The sequence below is a fragment of the Passer domesticus genome, chromosome 13 (assembly GCF_036417665.1).
Source record: "Passer domesticus isolate bPasDom1 chromosome 13, bPasDom1.hap1, whole genome shotgun sequence".
In the NCBI taxonomy this organism is placed as follows: Eukaryota; Metazoa; Chordata; class Aves; order Passeriformes; family Passeridae; genus Passer; species Passer domesticus.
In genome coordinates, this window is record NC_087486.1 from 1,595,986 (window position 1) to 1,619,822 (window position 23,837).

General features: G+C 62.7%; 1 protein-coding gene across 2 annotated transcripts; it reads right to left on the bottom strand.

The window, feature by feature from the left end:
* Positions 1-131: 131 nt before the first annotated feature.
* Positions 132-22,087, bottom strand: AFAP1L1 (actin filament associated protein 1 like 1). 2 transcript variants are annotated; one of them, XM_064387979.1, is made up of 19 exons: positions 22,004-22,087; positions 10,232-10,360; positions 6,880-6,963; positions 6,273-6,370; positions 6,028-6,139; positions 5,580-5,678; positions 4,998-5,209; positions 4,488-4,667; positions 3,748-3,834; positions 3,426-3,519; positions 3,160-3,312; positions 2,588-2,799; positions 2,179-2,324; positions 1,802-1,880; positions 1,559-1,673; positions 1,270-1,434; positions 903-1,081; positions 523-651; positions 132-309 (listed from the first exon to the last, which is right to left on the bottom strand). In XM_064387979.1, exons 1-19 carry the CDS (start codon positions 22,017-22,019, stop codon positions 286-288), a joined length of 2,313 nt encoding a protein of 770 aa, XP_064244049.1. In that variant the 5' UTR covers positions 22,020-22,087; the 3' UTR covers positions 132-285. The 2 variants fall into 2 exon arrangements, with proteins under 2 accessions (XP_064244049.1, XP_064244048.1); XM_064387978.1 differs by having other exon boundaries at positions 1,559-1,676.
* Between the last annotated feature and the right edge of the window lie 1,750 nt (positions 22,088-23,837).

Genomic DNA, 23,837 nt, shown 5'->3' on the forward strand with positions numbered 1-23,837 from the left:
CCCAGAGTGTGTGTTGGACTCCTGGCTCTGGGGCAGGCTCCCCCAGAGCTGGGTTTCCCAGTAGTTTTGTGACCCTGATCCACAAGGAACTCCCCTTCCCCACCCGCCTCCCCAGTCCCCTCCCGGCCCCTTCCCCAGGTTTTAGTGGTGCTGGTGCAGCAGTGGTGGGGCTGGCAGAACGGCTCTTCCACCACGCCTTCCCAGCACCCTCCCAGTGTCTCAGAGAAAGGGGGCTGGCAGCTCCTCCGTGATCCCCAGTGTGTGTGCAGGGCTTGGCAGGCTGACTTAAGTCTGCTTCTTTTCCCATTCCTGCAGAGAGAGGAAATAAAAAAATGGGATGAGAAGACATCACTGAAAAATTAAATTCAAGGCATCCCTCTAGCTAGGGGCTTAGGACCCAGCATCTTCCAAGCATTTCCCTCACCCACCCAGCCCTGCACTTCCATGATTTCGTGGTTAAACAAGGGGCAAAGACTGAGATTTCCTGCGGGGCCAGGGAGGAGAGGGGGAGCTGAGCAGGACCTTGGCTTTCCGCAGCACGCTCCCTGTGTTGGCAGGGATGATGGAGGGGCTTCTCTTCCTCAGCTCTGCCGCACAGTTCACAGGGACCAAGTGCTCAGGGGGGCTCCCGTTTGGCTTGTTTGTAGTTTCCTGTGGAAAAGGGGGAGCAAGAAAAGCTCAGGAAACCCAGGAAGCATTGACAAACAGATTAAAAGAAAAAAAAAAAGCATGGACTGTAGTGAGATAAAAGTTGAGGTGACCAAATTCAACTCACACACCTCTGTCCTCAAAAGGACAAAGCCACAGGGATGTCCCCTCTCCCCTGTGCTGCTCCCCGCAATACCCCAACCACTTTTTCTTGCACAAGTTGGAGCTCTGAGTGAGGAAGAAGGGATGCATACCCCATTCTCAGCCTTGCTGGTCACGGCCAGCCCCAGGGCCGGCCCTCCTGCCAGCGACTGCTTCAGCTGCTCCTTCACTTCGGTCAGCTTGAGCTCCAGATCGACCCGAGACTGCTCCTTCTGCCGGCAGCGCTCCTCCAGCACCGCCACCCGCTGCTCCAGCTCCTGCAGCCGCGGCCCTGCTTGCACAACCACCCAGCTCAGCAGAATGCACCCATCCTCCTGCACGGGGACACTAGATGGGGCTGCCAGCCCGGCAGAGCGCTGCAGCCAGCCCAGCTCCCGGCCGCACTGTCCCCGTGGCCAGCCCGGTGTCCCCGTGCTCCGTGCCCGAGTGCCTGGCAGCGCTCGGATGGTCCCGACCTACCCGTGCTGCCCTTCATGGCTTCCCGCAGCTCCCGCTTCTCCTTCCGCAGCAACATCAGCTCGCTGCGGATCGACGCCTTCTCCTTCTCCAGCTTCTCCTTCTCCGTCAGGAATCGCCTGGCGTCCTCCTCGGCCCGGTTCTTGCCGTACCTGTACTGGTTGGCACCTGCAGGCACGGGGAGAGCCCACGAAGGGCTGCACTGATGGCAGCCGAGGCCCAGCTGAGCCCACCCACATCCCCGTGGGGAGCTGGCCAGGAGCCCCGGTGACTTTGTGGCCCGGGGACTCACTGGACGCATGTCTCTTCACTTTGACTTGCGGGTCCACCCGCCGCGACTTCTCGCTGCAGGACGAGGCGTGGCGCTTCACCTGAGCAGCCCCCGGCCGCCCCGGCTCCTCCTCTGCCTGCTGGGAGGAGAGAGAGCGAGCTGAGACACCTGCAGGGCCATCTCCCAGCTGAGACACCTGCAGGGCCACCCCAGCCCGGCCACGGCTCCCTGGTGGGAAAGGATGAGCCACCAAGTCGTGCTCACCTGGACCTTCTCGTAGGGGACATCATCATACACCACCCGAGAGGAGTCGGCTCGCTGGTCCTGGGAGGAGCTGGCCCACCTGCAGAAGGAGGAGTGGGGTCTTCCTTTCCAGAACATCCTTGCCAGCCCCTCAGGGAGCCCCTCCAGCTCAGAGGGATTCCTGCCTCTCATGACCCCACCCTAGCACACCCTCCATCAGCACTGATGGAACCCTTTCAGCTTCCCATCCTGCCCTAGGGAACAACCCCTGGGGCACTGACTGTCCCTGAGATCCCAGCCACAAACCACAGCCCAGCCTGAGCCCGTTCCAGGGACTCCACAGGGCCAAGGACCACCATGCCCACCCAGCCCCTGGCACAGCAGGAGCACAGCCTTACAGGTAGGAGTGTCTCACGGCCGTCACGATGTTGGCAATGGTCTCCACATCCACGTAGTCGTAGTGCAAGGCCTCTGGGGCTGTCTGAGAGCCTGTTTCCACCAACAGGAGACCCAACCAGCGGCCCAGGTCTTCAGAGCAGCTTGCCTGGAGGACAGAGAAAGAATTGGGGTGCACACCCAGCTCCCAGCCCCTCATCCTTGCTGCCTCCTGACACAAAGCCCTGCTGTGCACAATCCCCCTCTGTGCACCAACTTCCCGTGCAGCTGCCCCATCTCACCCAAAAGGTGCCCTGAGCTTCCCAGGGGACAGCAAAACACGGCACTACTCGCATGAGGTGTTGATCACCCCAAGGGATGCTCCTCCATCCTGGCAACCCCAAACTCAGCCCCCCGTCCCAGCCTGCTCACCTCCAGCGCCGTCACCTCGTGCCCGTGGCGCAGGATGCGGAAGGCGAAGGGGTGCTTGGGGCCCAGCCCCGGGAGCACCTCGCAGCCGCGCAGCACGATGGCGTTCACGTGCGTGCGCAGGTCCGTGCGGTCCTTGTGGAAGTACAGCGTGTTGCCCTTGAGGCGACACCAGCGCTCCTTCCAGCACTGGTTCACCAGCACGCTGAGGTAGCCTGGGGGTGCCAGGGGAGGGAAGGGCATCAGCGCCTGCCTGCCTGTGCCTCAGGCAGGCTTTGACAGGACACAGCTTACAGCACGGCTTCCTGCTCATCCAGCCCTTCTGTGCCTCAGTTTCCCCCCAGACAACCAGCTGGGCCCAGGGGAGATGCCAGCTCGGTACCACAAAGTTCCCCCCAAGCCTTTTTTTGGGGACATGGGTGACTCCTTGCCCATTCATCACTGGAATTTGCAGAGCCAGGCCTGGGCAGCATTGTGGCAGTGTCACACCCCCTCAGTGAGCTTGTCCCCACTCCTGACCCTTGACTGATCCCACTCCACTGTCAGCCCCATTTCTGCCCCCAGCCCGCACGAACCACAGCAGGGGATGTCCTCCTCGGTGGAGGAGGTCTGGGTGTCCTCAGGGCATGGCTTCTTCTTGGAGAAGCTGATGATCCTGGTGATTTTCTTCCCCGCTGCCCGGCTCATCGAGCCCTTCAGGTCGGCCAGGCCGCTCTTTTTGCCTTTCCCTGGAAGGACAGGGTAGCTGTGTGACCCAGGTGTCCTGGCATCCCACCTGGCTGCAGAGGATGCTGCCCCGCTGGGGGCCCTGGCTGGGTGGGCAGTGGGGACAGGACTGTACCGTGCTCTCCGTGCTCCCTGCGGGTGGCTGGGGACCCGGTGTCACCCATGGCCACACTGTCCGAGTCCGAGGTGTGCTTCTCCTGGGACAGCCGCTGTGGGAGAGCAGAATCCCATCAGCACCACCCCCAGCCCTCCATCCCCCTGCTCAGGGCTGGGACTTGCAGCTCCTGTTCCCCTTCCCAGCCCTGCAGAGCTGCTGTGAGAATGCGAAAGGCTCCCCATGCAGCATCAGGAATTTGGGGTCCTCCAGCCCTGTGTTCCCCAGGTTTGTCCACAGCAGCCCCACACAGCCCCAGGACAGGGCCCCCAGAAACCATCACCTTGTCCAGCTCCATCTTGCACGGCATCACTGGGGAGGTGGGGGCTTCCATCCCTCCTGCTGCTGGACTGCTGGCTTCCTTTATCACCTGCACACACAGCCCCAGCTGTCACTTCAAAATGACCCCAGGGCCAGGGCTGCCCTCCCTGGCTCTGCTCCTTCAGTACCAGAGCCAGGCTGAACCCGGGGGACAGATCCTGGTCCCACAGCTCAGGGCAGCACACCCAGACCGGGACTGCTCACACCTTGGCCCCTTCAAAACTTCAACCAGTTCTGTGGATTTTGTCAGGGATTTTGGAAATCTCAGAAGGGACAGACTTAGGTGCCAAGCCAGCATCACCCTGCCAGCACAGGACACCTCATGACCCCCATTTTAAGGTGTGGCGTGCCCGGGGTGTGTAAAACCCCCCGTTCTCCCACATTTGGGGTGACAACTGCATCGCTGGTGTGCTCAGAGCTCCTTTCCCACCCGCCACCCCTTCCCCGCAGCCCCCACTTCCCGGCCCCGAACAAAGGCAGGAAAAGGCCCTGGGGAAGAGGAAGGGGAGAGCAAACATCCCCCCAGCCGGGGCTATCAGCCCGGAGCCGCCCAGGCCCTGGGAAGCGCCCGATAAGAGACAGGAGCAGAGCCCCTTCCCCTTCCAGCGGGGCAAGGCCGTTCCCAAGGCAGCCCCCTCCCCAGCTGGGGCAGGGAGGATGCCAAGCGGGGTCTGTGGATGCCCCTGGCAGCAGCAGGGGTACCTTGAGCCACTCCTCAGCCTGCTCCTTGCTCTGCACTGCCAGCACCAGCGCCTCGGCCCCCGGCAGCGAGAAGCGCAGCTCGTGCTTCTTGCGCCGCCCGTCCTTGGGGACATAGATGACGTTGCAGGTGGTCAGGGGCACCTCCACGTGTGGCTGCCGGTCCTTGGAGCTTTTGTAGCACTGAGGGAAGCAGAGAGAACTGCTCAGGGCCCAGACACACCTGGCTGGCTGGCTGCTGTGCTGGGGGGTCCCACAGGTGGCAGCACAGGGTCTCAGGGTGCCTTGCTGGTGGCACAGATGGAGGTGGCTCAGGCTGTGCAACAACCTCTCACTCTGTGGCGTCCCAAAAATAGGGGAGCCCTCTATTCCCTTGCAAGGTAAGCGAGGGAAGCTGCTGCTTATGTGGCAGCCTTGGGGCTTTGTTTGAATGCTGCTTTTTTTTCCTTCAGCTTGGGTTCAGCCACCCTCCCAACCCCCAGGAGGTGTCTGTGCCCCCCAGGGCAGGCTCACCAGCAGTTTGCCATCCCGGATGATGGTGAGCTGCTTGGCCCACTGCCCAAAGCGCTTCTTGCGCAAGAGGAAGGCGCAGATCCGGCAATCCTTCACCAGGTTCATGGAGGCCTCCTCCGAGGGCCACTGGTGTGTCAGCTGCTGGCCCTTGCCCTCCTCCTCCTCCTCATCGTAGGACTCGTAAGAGCTGCTCATGGCATCCGAGTCATTGTCTGCAAGGAAGTGGGGGAGTCACCCTAAAGGTGCCACACACCCTGCCAGGGCTCCCCTGCCCAGCAGGCTGCAGACAGAGCTGGCTGCCAGGAAAGGTGGATTCCGTGTCATCCTCTGGAAACAGCAGCGTTTGGCAGCAGCCACCTCCACTTCCCTTGGAATCCCAGCAGGATGCTCGTGGGCCGAGCGCCAGCCCCAGGTGCCTCTACCCAGAGCCCTGGGCTGTTTTATTTCTTTACAAGGCTCACACTTTGAAATCCTGCGTCTCCAGCCTCAACCCCAGCAGCCCCCAGCCCACTGCTCAAACCCCACCTCGGGTTGGGCCTTGCAAAGCTCTCCCCTCCCTGTTGAGGACACCCAGATACCTACAGGAGCTTTTCTGCTCCCCGTTTATCCTGGTGACAGGGTAGCTGCTGTCTGCATCCTCGTAGTAGCCGTCCTCGATGGAGTTGGGGGGGCTGGAGCTGTCTGCAGGGGAAGCAGAGGGGGCTGGGGCTGGCACACCTGGTTTTCCCTCATGGATGCTCAGTGGGGCACAGCCAAGCACACCCTCCCAGGGCATCCCAGCACTGCTCCTCCCATGGCTCTGATCTCTCCCCATCACCTCATTCCCAGCCTGGCTGGAGCCAAGAACTCCTTGCCATACCAAGTGGGATGGAAGGGAGCGGGACAGGAGCGCTGCTGGTGGGAGCAGCGACAATTCCTTCCCCAGGGTGAGCTGTCCACCCCACTGAGTTTGTCAGGCAGGTGAGGGATGCAGCGGGCAGCTCGTGGGGCTCCCCCACCCTCGTGCTGGCCCGGCTGGAGCAGCACTCACTGCGGGAGGTGATGTACTCGGGGGCCTTGCCCGGGCCCAGGGGCAGCGCCTCCTCGTAGTAATCCTCAGGAGGGGGAGTGGTGGGCAGAGGAGGAGCAGGATCCACAGGAACCTGGAGCAGAAACACCTCCAGCATGAGCAGGCAGCAGCAGGGCTGAGAGCCCCAGCAGGGCACAGGGAGGGTCCCACCCTGGCCGCTGTCACCTCCCCACTGGGACCTGGCCTGGGGACAGGCAGGCACTTACAGGTTTGGCTGTCTGGCTCCCTGGCAGCTCCACGCCAACGGCGTCGCTGGTGTCACCCTCCTCCTCCTGCATGTCCTGCAGGTCCCGCAGGTCACAGTCTGCATGGGATAAAAGAGGGTGAGGGGAGCAGGAAAGCAGAGCTGGACATGGCAGTTGCGCCCTGCAGGGATCCCCCTCATGGCCCTTCCATGGGAAGGTGCTGCGAGATGGGAATCACTGCTAAACACAGCTGGAGCATTGGTTTCCTCATGGCTGCTGTGCTCTGCAGGGACCTCCCTGCATGGCCCTTCCCTGGGAAGGTGCTGGGAGATGGGAATCACTGCTCAACACAGCTGGGGCATGGATTCCCTCATGGCTGCTGTGCCCTGCAGGGATCCCCCTCCGTGGCCCTTCCCTGGCAAGGTGCTGGGAGATGGGAATCACTGCTAAACACAGCTGAGTGTGGATTCCCTCATGGCCAGCCCCAAACAGCTCCAGGGGAGCAGGAACAAGCACCCCGAGAGATGATGCCCACTCTGGACACAAGGATGTAGCTGTCACCCTTCTTCCAAAGGACCCCAGGAGCAGCACGACCCCCAGGTCACCCCTCCAGCTGAGCCACACGTACCAAACTCCTCAAAGAGGGACTCCACGAAGCTGGTGCCGTTGCCCAGGGACGCTGTGTTGACGTACATGTAGTCCACATCCTTCCCTGGAATTGAGGGGGACGCCCTGAGCCTGAGGCAGGCACTGGCACTCCACAACCCCGGGGAAAAGAGCAGGAGGAACCCCCAGGGATGCTGTGGCTCCCCCAGGAGAGCAGGAATGGAGGCTCTGTGAAGGCCCAGGTGCACAGAGCCAGCCTTCCCACGGAAACCCCTGTGCTCAGCACAAACCCCGGCAGGAAGAGCTCTGGAAGCAGCGTTTCCGCAGGGAGCAGGGAGCAGGAGCAGGGAGCAGGAGCAGGGAGCAGGGAGCAGGAGCAGGAGCAGGGAGCAGGAGCAGGGAGCAGGAGCAGGGAGCAGGGAGCAGGAGCAGGGAGCAGGAGCAGGAGCAGGGAGCAGGAGCAGGGAGCAGGGAGCAGGAGCAGGGAGCAGGGAGCAGGAGCAGGGAGCAGGAGCAGGGAGCAGGGAGCAGGAGCAGGGAGCAGGAGCAGGAGCAGGAGCAGGGAGCAGGGAGCAGGAGCAGGGAGCAGGGAGCAGGAGCAGGGAGCAGGAGCAGGAGCAGGAGCAGGGAGCAGGGAGCAGGGAGCAGGGAGCAGGGAGCAGGAGCAGGAGCAGGGAGCAGGAGCAGGGAGCAGGAGCAGGAGCAGGGAGCAGGGAGCAGGGAGCAGGGAGCAGGGAGCAGGGAGCAGGAGCAGGAGCAGGGAGCAGGAGCAGGAGCAGGGAGCAGGAGCAGGGAGCAGGAGCAGGGAGCAGGAGCAGGGAGCAGGAGCAGGAGCAGGAGCAGGAGCAGGGAGCAGGAGCAGGGAGCAGGAGCAGGGAGCAGGGAGCAGGAGCAGGGAGCAGGAGCAGGAGCAGGAGCAGGGAGCAGGAGCAGGGAGCAGGGAGCAGGGAGCAGGGAGCAGGGAGCAGGAGCAGGAGCAGGGAGCAGGAGCAGGGAGCAGGAGCAGGGAGCAGGAGCAGGGAGCAGGAGCAGGAGCAGGAGCAGGAGCAGGGAGCAGGAGCAGGGAGCAGGAGCAGGGAGCAGGGAGCAGGAGCAGGGAGCAGGAGCAGGAGCAGGAGCAGGGAGCAGGGAGCAGGAGCAGGGAGCAGGAGCAGGAGCAGGGAGCAGGGAGCAGGGAGCAGGGAGCAGGGAGCAGGAGCAGGAGCAGGGAGCAGGAGCAGGGAGCAGGAGCAGGAGCAGGGAGCAGGGAGCAGGGAGCAGGGAGCAGGGAGCAGGAGCAGGAGCAGGGAGCAGGAGCAGGGAGCAGGAGCAGGAGCAGGGAGCAGGGAGCAGGAGCAGGGAGCAGGAGCAGGGAGCAGGGAGCAGGAGCAGGGAGCAGGAGCAGGAGCAGGAGCAGGAGCAGGGAGCAGGGAGCAGGGAGCAGGGAGCAGGAGCAGGAGCAGGAGCAGGAGCAGGGAGCAGGAGCAGGGAGCAGGAGCAGGGAGCAGGGAGCAGGAGCAGGGAGCAGGAGCAGGAGCAGGAGCAGGGAGCAGGGAGCAGGGAGCAGGGAGCAGGGAGCAGGAGCAGGGAGCAGGAGCAGGGAGCAGGGAGCAGGAGCAGGGAGCAGGGAGCAGGAGCAGGGAGCAGGAGCAGGAGCAGGAGCAGGGAGCAGGGAGCAGGGAGCAGGAGCAGGAGCAGGGAGCAGGGAGCAGGGAGCAGGAGCAGGGAGCAGGGAGCAGGAGCAGGAGCAGGGAGCAGGGAGCAGGAGCAGGAGCAGGGAGCAGGAGCAGGGAGCAGGAGCAGGAGCAGGAGCAGGGAGCAGGGAGCAGGGAGCAGGAGCAGGGAGCAGGGAGCAGGAGCAGGAGCAGGAGCAGGGAGCAGGGAGCCGGGAGCAGGAGCAGGGAGCAGGAGCAGGAGCAGGGAGCAGGAGCAGGAGCAGGGAGCAGGAGCAGGAGCAGGAGCAGGAGCAGGAGCAGGAGCAGGGAGCAGGAGCAGGGAGCAGGAGCAGGGAGCAGGGAGCAGGGAGCAGGAGCAGGGAGCAGGAGCAGGGAGCAGGGAGCAGGGAGCAGGGAGCAGGAGCAGGGAGCAGGGAGCAGGAGCAGGGAGCAGGGAGCAGGAGCAGGGAGCAGGGAGCAGGGAGCAGGGAGCAGGAGCGGGAGCAGGAGCAGGGAACAGGGAGCAGGGAGCAGGAGCAGGGAGCAGGAGCAGGGAGCAGGAGCAGGGAGCAGGAGCAGGGAGCAGGAGCAGGGAGCAGGGAGCAGGGAGCAGGAGCAGGGAGCAGGGAGCAGGAGCAGGGAGCAGGGAGCAGGAGCAGGGAGCAGGAGCAGGGAGCAGGAGCAGGGAGCAGGAGCAGGGAGCAGGGAGCAGGGAGCAGGAGCAGGGAGCAGGAGCAGGGAGCAGGGAGCAGGGAGCAGGAGCAGGGAGCAGGAGCAGGGAGCAGGAGCAGGGAGCAGGGAGCAGGAGCAGGGAGCAGGAGCAGGGAGCAGGAGCAGGAGCAGGAGCAGGGAGCAGGGAGCAGGAGCAGGGAGCAGGAGCAGGAGCAGGAGCAGGGAGCAGGAGCAGGGAGCAGGGAACAGGGAGCAGGAGCAGGGAGCAGGGAGCAGGAGCAGGGAGCAGGAGCAGGAGCAGGAGCAGGGAGCAGGAGCAGGGAGCAGGGAGCAGGAGCAGGGAGCAGGGAGCAGGAGCAGGGAGCAGGAGCAGGGAGCAGGAGCAGGAGCAGGAGCAGGGAGCAGGAGCAGGGAGCAGGGAGCAGGAGCAGGGAGCAGGAGCAGGAGCAGGAGCAGGGAGCAGGAGCAGGGAGCAGGAGCAGGGAGCAGGAGCAGGAGCAGGAGCAGGGAGCAGGAGCAGGGAGCAGGGAGCAGGAGCAGGGAGCAGGAGCAGGAGCAGGGAGCAGGAGCAGGAGCAGGGAGCAGGGAGCAGGAGCAGGGAGCAGGAGCAGGGAGCAGGGAGCAGGAGCAGGGAGCAGGAGCAGGAGCAGGAGCAGGGAGCAGGAGCAGGGAGCAGGAGCAGGAGCAGGAGCAAGGAACAGGGAGCAGGAGCAGGGAGCAGGAGCAGGGAGCAGGAGCAGGGAGCAGGGAGCAGGAGCAGGGAGCAGGAGCAGGAGCAGGAGCAAGGAACAGGGAGCAGGAGCAGGGAGCAGGAGCAGGGAGCAGGAGCAGGGAGCAGGGAGCAGGGAGCAGGGAGCAGGAGCAGCCCTCCCTCCTGCAGCCGGGCCACGGCTGACACCAGCCCTGCTCCCGGGGCAGGGAGGAGCTGGGAAGGGAAAGCAGGGAGCAAAATGCCCCAAAGGGGCTGAGCAGGTGCTGGGCTCATCCCTGCCCTGCAGCAGCTTCTCCCTGCACTGCTGGGGACGCCTTGGGAACAGCCACAGGCCACCGCAGGACAGGGACACAGACCTGCAGGCGGCTGCAGCTTCTGCAGGATGGTGGAGACAGCCAGCTTCTTCTCCTGCGTGGTGGCACTCAGGTACTCGTGGTCCAGCAGCTTGAGCAGAACGCTGAGCTCTGGCAGGAGCTGGTCCAGCACTGAGGGGAGCAGCAAAAATCCAATCAGCCAGGGGGTGTTGGGATGCTGGGGTTAAGACAAGGCAAAATGGGCTGGAACTGCAGCAAACTTGGAGCTCTGGTCGGTGCAGAAATAAAGCTACAGATGATCCCAGTGCAGGGTCCCTCCTCTTGGCAGCCACCAAACACCCTCCCAGCACAGCTGGGGTGGCACACAGCTGGCTTTGGGTCTCCAGGGGCAGAAACAGAGGCCAAGGGCCACCACAGAGGCAGCTCGGACGTGCTGACCGATGGGGATGGCTCCAAGGAGGGACAGCGTGTGCCCCAGAGCGTGGGGACACCCTGGCTGGGCTGTGCCTGTCCCCACACTGCTCCTGGGCAGGGCAGGGAAGCAGCAAGGCTGGCACAGGGTATCTCCCAGAGGAAGGGAAGGATTCTGAGCCTCTGATGGGACCCTCCCTCCTCATGTAAGGAACGTGGAGCCAAGAGCAGCACAATAAAGGTTCCAAAGGGTGAAGGGGAGCCCAGCAGGAGGGGCACGATGAGGAGCAGTGCCGGCCAAGACGAGCCCCTGGGCACAGAGACAACGTGCCAGCCCAAAGTGCCACCGTCCCAGGACACAGGGCAGGATGTGGCTCACGAGGCTCTTCCTGCCTCCCCGCACACGTCCTGCTTCCTCCTCCCTCCCCAGTGCCAAGCTGAGCTGCAGCCTCAGCCCTTCTGGCCACAGCCCCGGGCAGTGCCCATGTCCCACGGGCAGAACAAGCCAGCACAGCCCAGGCAGCAGGAGAAGCCTCAGCACGGCTCCAGGAGGAACAGACAGAGCCCTCAGACCTTGGGGAAGGAGAAGGCAGCCACAGGGAATGGGATTCCTGCTCCTGGAGCTGGAATGACGCCCCACAGCCAACACACAGCCACGGGACAGTCCTGCCCACGCTCAGCTCAGCCCCTGGCAGCACACGCCTGCCATGGTGGGACCTGCTGAGCCTCGGGGTGGGCTGAGCACCCAGCTCCAGGGCCCCTCTGCACAGGCAGGCAGAGAGGGAACAGGAGAATCCTCCCTGGGATGTTGCAGAGTGCTGCAGAGCAGGGATGGGATCAGGCCCTGCTGGTGATCTCCAGGAAGGTGAGACACCCTCCCTGCAGGGCTTGGCAAGGAGCAGCTGGGACCAAGAGCCAGATCTGCCCTGCAAACATCTCGGGAGTCACCCACCCTCCTGCTGCCCCAGCTCAGCCACAGCTCCCACAAGGGGGATGGGGGCTGTGCAGGCTGCTCCCTGCACTGGCCTTCCACAGCTCACCAAACCCCAGCCCGTGGGGTCAGCAGCATCCCCCCACTCCCAGGACACCCCAAACCCCAGGCCATGGTGATCCCTTTGACTCTCAGATCACCCCAAACCCCAGGCTGAGGTGTCACCAGCATCCCCCCCACTATCAGCTCATCCCTAACCCCAGCTTGTGGGGTCAGCAGCATCCCCCCCACTCCCAGGAGACCCCAAATCCCAATCCCGTGGTGTCACCAGCATCCCCATCCCCTGCCACGTGTAGGACACGTCCCATCACAGGTACCAGCTCCGTGTCAGGGCTCTGGGCCAGCCAGGGGCCAAAGGGCAGCCTGGTTTCTATGAGCAGTGCCCCAGCAGGCAGGGAGGGGGCACGGGGACCCCGCTGGGCAGCAGAGCTGGGGTGCCTGACAAGGCAGGGCTGCTGGCAGGGCTGAGCTCAGCAGCAATGCCCCGAGCTGGGCACACTCAGCACGGACAGAGAGCTCTGAAGGCGCCTTTGTTTCCCCCAGCTGAGCTGTCCCCTCCATCTCCCTTGTTAAACATCCTCCAAAATAAAACGGGGGAGGGAGGGGGCAGTCAAAGAGGCCTGTGATCCCAGGAGGGCACGCCGAGCAGAGCCTGGGGGAGCACAGGGAGGCGAGGAATTCATTTCCTATGCTCGTTAGGCTTCCAGGCTGAAGGAAATTAATGGGGGGGCTGCAGGAAGTGAGGGGAGATTGTTCCAGGGGGGCAGCAGGGGATGGTGGGACACCCAAGGTCACCTGGCAGGCAAGGACCAGCTGGTGGGAGCAAGCACAGAGCCACAGAGCTGGCCCGGGGACAGGGACACATCTCCCGTGCTGGTGGGCACTGGTGCCAGTGCCCTTGGGGGCTCTGAGCCCCGGGCCAGGGACAGCAAAGGGCTCCTGGGAGGAGGGGAGGGGTGTCAGAGTGACCACAGGTGACACTCAGACCCTGTGTCCCCTGCTCTGGGACACCTCCAGATGGAGCTGGCAAATGGCTCCCACCTGCTGGGGCTTCTCCTGCGTCCAAAATCCGTGGGACAACCCCAGTGCCCTGCATCCAGGCTTGGAACAGCCAGGGACACACAGGGACACCAGGAACGCCCTCCTCTCCCCGTCTGCAGCAGGATGGGACACACGTCCATGAGCTCTGTGGGCCTGGGAAGCCAAGGACCCATCCAGCAGATGGCTTTAGCATTAACTAAAGCCCTGGACAGGCTGGGGGACCCGGGGTGGCCCTGCTGGGACACGGTGACCCAGGGGACAGCAGCAGGACACTGCTGCCATGCAGGACACTGGGGCAGTGCTGCCAGATCCCACCGAGCACGGTGCTGCAAGGGAGCTGCACCATGCCCTGCAGCCCCCCTGTGCCCCCAGAGCAGGCCAGCTCTATTTTTAGAGCCCACAAGTGCTCAGGAGCCTTTTCCCAGCACACAGATAAGGGCTGGACTCAGCTGCAGCTGCAGAGCCTCCCTGCCCCAGCACAGCAGCAAAACCAGGTCCTGCTCCAGTAACTGCAGAGGGGAGGAGGAGGAGGAGGAGGAGGAAGAGTCCAGCCACGCCAAAGCAGGAGTTTCCTGGTGTAGAGACCCAGCTTTTGCAAGGGGAGAGATAAAACAATCCCATGGAGGTGTCACTCCAAGAAAAGCCCAGGCTGCAGCTTGAGAGAGCCCGGGGAGGGGAGAGGCTGAAGCAGAGCTCTGAAATGCAGTGGGAGGCACAGGGACCCCATCCTGTGTCCGCAGCTCTGCTGCCTCCGGCCACGCTTCCTCCACACCAGGTGATGCCTGGGGCCGGGGGGAAATCGGATGCTGGGAGTTAACAGCCATTGTTTGTAGCTAAAATAAAACCCAGGCACAAATAAATCCTTCCTGTGGGCAGGGCAGGGCCCCTGGCTGCTCTGCCTGCCTGCACAGGGCTCCTCGCAGCAGAGCAGCCCTGAGAGCTCCCGGGGTGTCCTGAACAGGTGGGGACAGCACCAGGGACACGCCAGCCCCCGGGGGAGCCCTGAGACAGACCCAGAGCTGCTCTCTGAGCACACAAACCCTGCTCACTGCGCACAGGGGGATGTGCAGCCACCTGCAAGGGCCCTGCAGGGCTGGGACGTGGCCCCAGCACGGCATCCCCAGAGGGGTGAGATGCTGGCAGCCCCTCCAGCCCAGCACTGCTCTCTGAGGATGCCCACGGCCTCCTGGGCACTGTGCTGGGCTCCCAGGGCAGCTCCTGTTCCCATCCCCTCTCCCAGGGAGGTTTCTTCCCACTGGGGAGGAGGAAATGCCTCGGTGGGGGCGGCTCCAGAATTGTTCCTTTGTGCAGGGGACAGCAGGACAGAGCTGCCTGCTCCCTGCCCCTGCCAAGGGGGCACGAGATGGGCAGCACTGGGTCCTGGGGGTGGCAGGAGCCAGGCAGGCTCTGCTCCCATCACCCAGCACCTGCAAACTGGGATGGACTGGGAGAGCCAGAAACAGCAGCCTGGAAAACACCTCCTCCTCCTCTTCCTCTTCCTCCTGCCAGGGTGTCCTGCTCCAGGCCGGAGGGCTTCCAGGGAAAAGCCAGCCATCAATGATCACTCTTGAGCCCTGGCAACACCCCCTGCCAGTGGAAGATTTGCTGAGGGGCCACTTGGTGCACATGAATCATCTCCTCCCTGCAAACAAGGGCCCCTTGAGTGGGGAGGATGGGGGGAGCCTCTGGCTCTGCATCCAACAATTCCAGCAGCACTGAGCAGCCGGGGCTGGCTCCTGCCTGCCTGGGACCCTGCCACCCTCCCTGCCCCTCCCTGGGTGCTGGGGAGCACAGGGCAAGCTCAAATCTCCAACCTGAGCATATCCAGCAGCCAGACACAGCCCCTGGGGCCCTCATCATCGTGGCCTTGCAGTAATTAATATCCTGAACTGATAGCCTTGGAAAATCAGTCCTGGGAGGTGAATGTGGAACCTGACTGCTTGAGGGAGCACAAAGACCCCTGGTTCTGCCCCAGAGCAGCAGCCTCTGCCCCTACACAAGGGCTTGGAGGGCTCCTCCATCCTGGGAGAGGGGCAGATGAGCCACCAGAAGGGTTCAAAGCACAAAGGGTGCCTGGCTGTGCCACCAGAAGGGTTAAAAACCCACAAAGGGTGCCTGGCTGTGCCACCAGAAGGGTTAAAAACCCACAAAGGGTGCCTGGCTGTCCCTGCTGAGCCTCCTCCAGCAGTGCCCCCTGTGCTCCACACACCCCAGCAGCTCTGGGGATCCCTTCCCAGCCTGGCTCCAGTGGCACCAGCTCACTCCAGCAGTGGCACCAGCTCACTCCAGTGGCACCAGTTCACCCCAGCAGTGGCACAGAGGCTCCTGGCCTGTCCCAAGCCCTGGCCAGCTCCTCTCCCCAGGCTAACAGCCCTGCACAGAGCCTGATCTCACAGCCCAGCCCAGCCCAGCCCAGCCAAGCCCAGCCCAGAGCTGCTCCCCCAGCCCAGCTCTTCCCAATCCCCTGCCCCAAAAACGGGAGAAGAGCCAGGGGGGCTGTGGGACACCCCTGGAGCCACAGCGGTGCCCTGCACGGGGAATTGCACACAAGCAGGACTGCAAACACCCCGTGAGCACACTCACTCCTGGAGGAGAGAGCCTCACACATCCTCCTGCTCCCGCAGGAGGAAACAGCAGTCCTGAACGAGGGAAGTGTAATTCCAGGCTGGTGGAGCGTGCAGAGGGCAAAGATTATCACCGGCACTGGTGTCCCTGGCAGCTCACACCCTGCAGGAGCCATCGCTCACCCGGGGGGCAGAGAAGCCTCTTCCCTCAGTAATTAGATTAAATGGGAACAAGGACTAAACGGGATCCCAGCCAGGACAGCCCAAGGGAGTGGTGCTGAGACCCCCAGGCTGGGTCTGGGCTCTCCTGGTGGTCCCACACCCCGAGCACTGTGGGTGGGAGATCTCCCCATCAGTCCCAGCCCCTCCCCTGGGCACCCCAGTGCCTCCCCAGCACAGCCATGGGGCACAGAGGGACAGAGGCTCCCTGCAGTGACATCGCTGCAGGGCTCCTCCTTGCTCCCAGCAGCTTCAGAGTGCTGCAGGTAATTATTAACAGGCTGATTAAATCACCCACCAGCACCTCCGTGTGACCCAGGCTGCCCACGACCCCCCTGTGCTGTGGCAGGAGCCCTTCCCCAGGGGCTGTCCCCTCTTCTCCAGGGGCTGTCCCCCTTCTCCAGGGGCTGTCCCCCTTCTCCAGGGCTGTCCCCCCTTCTCCAGGGGCTGTCCCCCTTCTCCAGGGACTGTCCCCTCTTCTCCAGGGGCTGTCCCCCTTCTCCAGGGACTGTCCCCTCTTCTCCAGGGGCTGTCCCCCTTCTCCAGGGGCTGTCCCCCCTTCTCTGGGGGCTGTCCCCTCTTCTCCAGGGACTGTCCCCCCTTCTCCAGGGGCTGTCCCCCTTCTCCAGGGGCTGTCCCCCTTCTCCAGGGACTGTCCCCTCTTCTCCAGGGGCTGTCCCCCTTCTCCAGGGGCTGTCCCCCCTTCTCTGGGGGCTGTCCCCTCTTCTCCAGGGACTGTCCCCTCTTCTCCAGGGGCTGTCCCCCTTCTCCAGGGGCTGTCCCCCTTCTCCAGGGGCTGTCCCCCTTCCCCAGGGGCTGTCCCCCCTTCTCCAGGGCTGTCCCCCCTTCCCCAGGGGCTGTCCCCCCTTCTCATGGGGCTGTCCCCCCTTCCCCAGGGGCTGTCCCCCTTCTCATGGGGCTGTCCCCCCTTCTCCAGGGGCTGTCCCCCCTTCTCATGGGGCTGTCCCCCCTTCCCCAGGGGCTGTCCCCTCTTCTCCAGGGGCTGTCCCCCCTTCTCATGGGGCTGTCCCCCCTTCCCCAGGGGCTGTCCCCTCTTCTCCAGGGGCTGTCCCCCCTTCTCTGGGGGCTGTCCCCCCTTCTCCAGGGGCTGTCCCCCCTTCCTCTGCCTCCCAGAGAAGGTTCTGGCTGTTTGCTTCAGCTCACCCAAAGCAAACCTCATCCCCCTGGCCTGGAGGCTGCAGCCACCCCCACAGAGGAGCAGGGGCTGGTTCCTGGCTCACCCCTCACACAACCCAGCACAGCCAGAGGCTGAGCAGATAAAATCAGCCAGGGGAGAGATCTGAGTGACCCTGCTGTGTGCCCAGAGCAGCCTCCACACTGCCCCTAACCCCAGCCACGAGGGGTTCCAGCCCCAGCTCGACACAATCGGCTCTGGAAAATCACATGGAGCACTTTTTGTAGTCCCAGACTAGATTTCAGAACCCAGTGCCAGGCCCAGACTACATTTCAAGATCCGGTGCCAGGCCCAGACTACATTTCAGGACCTGGTACCAGGCCCAGACTACATTTCAGAACCCAGTGCCAGGCCCAGACTACATTTCAGGACCTGGTACCAGGCCCACACTACATTTCAGAACCCAGTGCCAGGCCCAGACTACATTTCAGGAGCCGGTGCCAGGCTCAGCAGGCTCGTGGCAGGATGCTCCAGCCTGGGAGCTGGGCTCAGAGGCTGCTGGCTGGAAAACAGATTTAAATAATGAATGAAAAGGAGAGGTCTGAGATGCCCTTTAAAGGAATAGTCAGGCAGGGGCGAGACCTGCTGAGTAATGTATAAAAAACAAGCTTCAGCCAGAGGAGAGATGTTAGGATTACTCAGGACCCAGAGTAAACTGTGCTTCCTCCAACCAAAATTTTGGTGTCGGCCTTTCCAAACAAACTCCAGCACCAGGTTGGCCTGGGCTCCTCTCCAGAGCTGGGAGAGGCCCTGGGCTGGTGCCCCAAGCCTCTGCCCACCCCTGTGCCCACCCTCTGTGGTGGCACAAGCCTGCCTGGGTCACACCTTCCTGCCTGGGGGACCTGGAGCTGTCACCTCCCTGTAGCCCTTGGTCTCCTCCAAACCTCAGCCTCCAGGAGAGCTGGAAATCCAGATAACTGCAGGAATGCCAGCTAATTGCAGGAATTCCAGCTAATTGCAAGAATTCCAGCTAATTGCAAGAATTCCAGCTAATTGCAGGGATTCTAGTAGGAAACCCCAATTCCCACCAGTCCACGCCACCACCCAGGGCTGGATTCAGCCCCTACATCCCCAAAATCTCCTCTGGTCGGGGTGGGAAGCTCTCTGCACCCCAAGAATCACTTCTCCACGTCCTGTACATCCCCATTTCCCAAAGCCAGGGTCCAAATCTCCTCGGATGCAATTCCCAACCTCCTCAGTGAGATGTGGGGAGGCCACCAGAGCTGGCACATCTTGGGAGGAGAAGTCACCCAAGGAGCTTGTGACAGATCCTGAGCAGGATCCAAACCCTCACCCAGCAGGGGTGCCAGGGATTTGCAGGATCAGCTTTCCCAAATCCCTCTGCACTTTCCCAAACGCCTTCAGCAGCAGATGTGGATCCTTTACAGCGCTGGTGGGAGGAGAACCCACAGATGCCAGTGGGGGAACATCCTGGCCCTGGGGCAGGGAGATGTGCCCAGCCCCAGCCTGGCATCCCTGCCCTGACCCCAGCGGTGCCAGGAGCTCAGAGCTGTGCTGGACACCAGTCCCCCTGCCCGCTGGGGGGGTTGGCACCCTCTCAGTGGCCACCTCAGCCCTGTCCCCAGGCCAGGGCACAGCAGAGGGTCTGTTTGTGGGGCTGGGTCCCCGGAGGACCCTCGGCCAGCAGGATGAGCATTATTTTCTCAGCCCTTCCCTTTCCTTCCCTCGCCAAGCTCCGCCGGGAGCATCAGGTGCAGCGGCAAGGCCACCATCCCACAGCATTTCCGACCCGTTTAACCCCTGCAGGGCCAGGGAAACCGGGATGTCCCAGCGGGGAAGGTGACAAGGTGTGAGAGCGACTGCTCGGGTGGCTCCACCAGCGCTGGGGCTGGCTCACCTGCTTTTAACTCCAAAACCTGCTGCTACTTAAGTTCTATTCCTTCTTCTGCCCTTCACAACCAGTCTCCCAAAATTCTGGGCCACGTAAAACGAGCAGCTGTTCCTCCATCACAAATTTGGGTGGGTTTAATGCTCAAAAAAAAAAAAAACCCTGGAGAAAGCCAAAGCCATTCTTCAAAGTGCTCCTTACACATCTCCTGCTAATTGGCAGCAATCAGAGCATACCAGCGTCTCCCCCAGCTCCCTCTTATCACTTCCAGGATCAAAAGCACACGAAAACCACTTCAAAAAAAGAAAAAAAATTATTTTGAGCATGGAAACCCCTTGCAGCAAAGCTGTTTTTGTTCCAAACTGTTACGAAATGTCAGTGTTTTCCCTCGCCTGCCAAAGAGCCGGCTTTGATGCCACGGGAGGCTTTATCAGGAGCAGGAAAGGAAGGAGCTGCCGCGGGGGGAGGCTCGGCGAGGTTATTTTATCCTTCCCCACTGCAGATTGCCAGCCCAGAAGGCACCCAGGGCCCTGAGCTCCCCAAATGCCAGCGCCTCGGGGTGATGACAGGCGGCTGCTGCCTGCCAGGGTGCCCTCCCTGCTCTGTCACCTCCTGGGTGCCCTGGCTGGGGTGCCAGCCCCCTGTTTGTGCAGGGCTGCCAGTGGAAGGTTTCCAGCCCCATTGTCTTGTCGCTGGCCTGGGACAGTGACACTGAATCGATATTTTGCAGGACAGAGAGTTGTGTCGTTAATTTGAAGGTTCCTTACATGCAGGAGGAGATTGCTCCTCAGGAGGGGTGTGAGCTGTGCCAGACTAGATAAAAGGAAGGGTTAAGGGGTTAGGACACAAGTCTGGGAAGCCAGAAATCACTTCAAGCCTCCACTCTGCTCCACTCTTATCTCCTGTCCCCAGCAAGTGATTTGGCCACTGAACAACAGGCAGGGCGCAGTGCTCTGCTCTGGGAAGGCTCCCCACTGCCGGGGATGAGCCAGCTCCTTCCAAACCTTAAACAAAGTTTTCCTGGGCAGGGATAGGAACCTCCTGCAGGCCCTGGGAGCTCAGGGCACGGCAGCCTCGCAGCTCAGCACGTTTGCACAGGAAAAGAGCATTTCCAGGTCAAGAGTGGGAAAGAGGCAGGTTTTCCAGGCAGATAGGACAGTCCCCGGGGCTCCTGCCTGGGGGACACCATCCCACAGTGTCCTTCCCCTCTCCAGAGCTGCCAGGAGGCTCCACACGGATCCAGCCTTTCCCTGCTACAGCCAGCTCTGCACACAGCAAAGATTGGAAAATCCAGAGGGGCAAACAACTCCAGTGCCTCACCAACACCTTCACCCCACCTCCCACCCCATTCTACCCACCCCGGGGGGCTCAGCCCCGTCCCCACCTGCCCCGGGCTGGGAGCAGGCGGTTCCATGGAAGGAATGGCTGCAATGCAGAGCAGAGCCCGGCGCTAACAGCTGCCCTGGGCTGTGCCCCTCAGCCCCCCGAGCCCTTCCTTCCACCGGCAGGATTCCTGCTGGCAGGAATGATCCCGGCTCCCTCCCACCCGCCCTGCAGCCTCCCCATTCCTGTGGGCGAGCTGGAGCCAAGTTTATCCCTGACACATCTCCGTGGCTTTGCTGGATTTAGAGCCCAGATAAGTTTGGGGCAGGACCTAAATTCTGGTGGCGCAAAAGGTCAGGGAAGAGACACTAATGAGGGAGCAGAAGCCACGTGTGAGCACAGGCGTGTTTGAGCAAAGGAGCCTCCCAAATCCCACTTGGGGAGCTGGGTTCTCCATCAGCACAACCTGAAACAACTCTGCCAACAGCACCAATGCCCCAGGCAGGCACTGGTGCAGAGCTGGGTGCTGCCCAGCCTGCTGGGCAACGAGAAAAAACCGGCAGATGTTAAAATCAGGATACAGCAGGGCCTGAGCAGAGCTCCAGGGGAAGGAAGGGGTTGCCAGAGGGTGGGAATGGGCACAGAGCTCCTGCCTAACGCCAGACACCCCTTTCACTGGGGAAGGGAACCTTCCCTGCAGGAGTCACGGCCTCCAGAGGGGTCCAGCAGCTCTGAAGGGCTGGGGGAGGTTTCCATTAGCACGGAGCCATGCAGGTGCCAGCAGCAATTCATCACGAGCGCTCAAAACAAAGCAGGCAGGCGCTGCTGTCGCTGCCGTGGCAAGCACCAGCGAGGGGATAAAACGGCTCGTCCCTGGCAGGGTCAATGTGGAGAGCCCAGACCATGCCCAGACACGGCTCCCTCAGCCGGGCATCCCCTCCTTCCCTGCCATGAGGTCCTCGGTTTGATTTTTGGGGTGCAAACAGAGAACTTCCCATCAGCTCACACAGCAGGAGAACGGGGAAGCCGAGACGCTCTGTCCCCCCTGTCCCCAGCAGTGATGTCCTCCGGCATCAGGTGTCACTGACAGCACTCCCGTCCTGCCTCAGCTCCCTCCTCCAGAGCGGGCAAAGCCACCCTGGCTGGACAGGGCCACAGGGACGGCTGTCCCTGTCCCCTCGCGGGCTGCAGGCACCGACACCGTGCCTGCGTTTGCAGCAGTCCCAAACCCCTCCGAGCTGTTTCCACTGCGGAAACGCCACCCCATCCTTTCACATGGGCTGGGGCAACTCTTGACCGCCGGCTGTGTGTGGTGCTGACCCGGGGCTGCAGACACAGCGCTCCCGAGCCGCCCCGGCACCGCAGCTAGCTCCAGCCCCCCAGCCACCCCTGGCCACTCTCGTATCGCTTCTGGCTTTCTGCAGCACCTCCCAGGACAGGTCAAGGGCCAGCACCCCGTGCTCCATGCTGCCAGCTCCTCCCGTGCAGCCCAGGCTGCAATCAGCAGCAGCAAAGGGAGCAATGCCCCTGCAAAGCTGCCCGTGCCCCTCCAGCACCCGGCAGCCCCAGCAGAAAGCCGGGACCGTCTGTGCAGAGCTGGCCCCAAGCCCTGGCAGGTTCGTACAGATCCCAGATCAAAGCCCAGGAGCTCCGAGAGCCCGGTGCCACGGGCTGGGATCCCACACGTGCGGGAAGGAGCTGCTCCCAGCAGGGCGGGGAGCGAACCCTCCGAGGGTCTGGGAGACTCCGGGACAGGGAAACCCTGGGAGACTCCAGCACAGGAAAACCTTGGGAGACTCGGGCAGGGAAACCCTGGGAGACTCCAGGACAGGGAAACCCTGGGAGACTCCCGGGCAGGGAAACCCTGGCAGACTCCAGGACAGGGAAACCCTGGGAGACTCCCGGGCAGGGAAGCCTCTGAACCCATCAGCCCCATGGGATAACGCCACCTCCCTTTCCACCGCCACAATCTCCCTCCACAAGCGCGTACACCCCACAGCCTCCCTTGCAGGCTCGTGCTGTTCCACCCATCCCAGCAGCACGGACAAACTGGTTCCAGCCGCTGCCGCCCGTGCTGGAGGAGCGCTGGGGAGCAGGATCGCGCACGGAGCCGGGGATGCGCGATGGGCATCCGCGCTGCCCTGCGCTGTGCCCGGGGAGGGGCTGCCGTGCCCTGCCGTGCCCTGCCGTGCCCTGCCGTGCCCGTCCCGGTGCCCCTTACCGCTGAGCCGGTCCATGGCGCGGAGCCGCGGCCGCCCCGGGAGCTGCGGGCGGGCGAGTGCGGCGGGCAGCGGCCGCCCGGCGGGGCCGGCTCTCGCTCGGGGCGGCCAATCCCTTCACCCGCCCCTCCTTCCCTCCCTCCTTCCCTCCCTCGGTGCGAGCACGGCAGCGCCCAGCACCGGCCCGGCTCGGCACGGCAGCGGGGACAGCCCCGGGCTGGGGTCCGCCGCCTGCCTGCATCCCCAGCATCACCCAGAGACCCCCCGGGAAGGGCGGGGGTCGTGAGTGAGCCACCTCCACCTGCCCGGCTTGGGCGACTTCGGTTTAGGGGAAAAATCCCGAATTCCCGCAGCTCGTAGTGAGGAGAGCTCCCCTCTGAGCCCTCCTCGTGTCCCCCTCCCCAAAATCCCCTCCACGTCTGCTCCCTGCTGTGCCCGGCGTGTCCCTGGCCATGCCACTGCCATTGTCCCTCCCCAACACAGCCTCCAGGGAGACCTGTGGGACAGGTGACAGTGTCCCCGGCGTGGCAGCAAGGACAGGGGCTGCTGGCACTGCCGGGACAACCCGGGCTGCAGGACTGGGACAGAATAGTGATGGGACAGAAATGTGATGAGCTTTCACACGTACACAATTATTATCACCCGGGAAAGCAGGAATTGAAATACCAGCTGTGAATTAGCAACTGGCCTGGAGAAAATTCCCCTTTTTGGGGCAATTTCAGCCCAGGGAACTCAGCCCCTCTCACCCCCCCTGCCCGGCTGGGAACCAGCCCCTGCATGGATGGTCTTTGGTGTCTCTCCGTTCTGGATGGAGCCCCAGTGTTCTTCCACAGCTTGGGATCTCCTTTGGGGCAGGAATCTCAGCCCAGGGCTGCCAACGCTGCCAGGCTGCTCTGGGAATTGCAGGGACAGCTGCCAGGGCAGGTGGTGGCACATGGGGTGTCCCTGCTCCCCACCAGGGCAGTGGGACACCAGCAGGGACCCCTGGAGTGTCTGCTGCCCCAGAATGGAGCTGGAGGTGCTGCCCTGACTCTGAAAGAAAAATAAACAAGCCCTGCCTCAGTTTCCCCACCTTTGCCATGCAGGTCCTTGTGGAGGAGAGTTATTGTCCATAAAATGCTCTGGAAATGAAAATATCCTGCTGCTGAGTTATTACTGTTATTAATAACATCCCCCAGGCTTCCTCGCCGGAATGCTGCTGGAGAGGGAAGATTCCTACAGCCACAAACGGCTCAGTTTGATTTAGAGAGCCCTGTTTTGTATGAGTGAAATAATTACAAACCAACTGGGCTCATTTGCTGCTGCACTGGAGCAGATGAGCAGCTCCCAGGGCAGTGCTGCCATCTTCACCTCAATCCCAGCCCTCTCCTGGCTGGCACGAAGCTCCAGAGCTGGAGCTGGCAAAATCCCTGCCCTGAGTGAGCCTGTGGCAAAGCCCTGCAAGGGGAACCTGCTGATGGAGTTTTGGGTGATGAATTGGGCAGGTTTGGATGGCAGGGAGGGCACTGAGTGCTCTCCATGGGGACACCAGGACAGCAGGGGACCAGGACGTGGCACAGTGGAGATAAAACCTGCGCTGTCCCCTCACAGCTGACCCAGCTCCTGCTGGCACCCCACAGGTCCCTGCCTGGTTTTGGGACTGTCCAACCCTGCTGCACGCCTGAAAATCCTGCAGAAGGAGGAAACAGGAAAGCAGAGCACCACAGACAGCAGGGAAGGTGTTTGTGTGGAAACAACCTCATTCCTTTTATGAAAAAAAATAAGGCAAAAAACCAAAGTTATCCCACAGAGTTCGGGATACAAACATGAAGAGTTTGCAGCGGAGGGAATTGCCTG

What these genes read in the sequence shown, in the direction of transcription:
- AFAP1L1 (XM_064387978.1), bottom strand. An exon ending in GGAGCCAGACAGCCAAACCT is followed by an intron (nt 6,140 to 6,272) that starts GTAAGTGCCTGC and finishes TTTCTGCTCCAG; the next exon opens with GTTCCTGTGGATCCTGCTCC. An exon ending in CGAGTACATCACCTCCCGCA is followed by an intron (nt 5,679 to 6,027) that starts GTGAGTGCTGCT and finishes CTTCCCCTGCAG; the next exon opens with ACAGCTCCAGCCCCCCCAAC.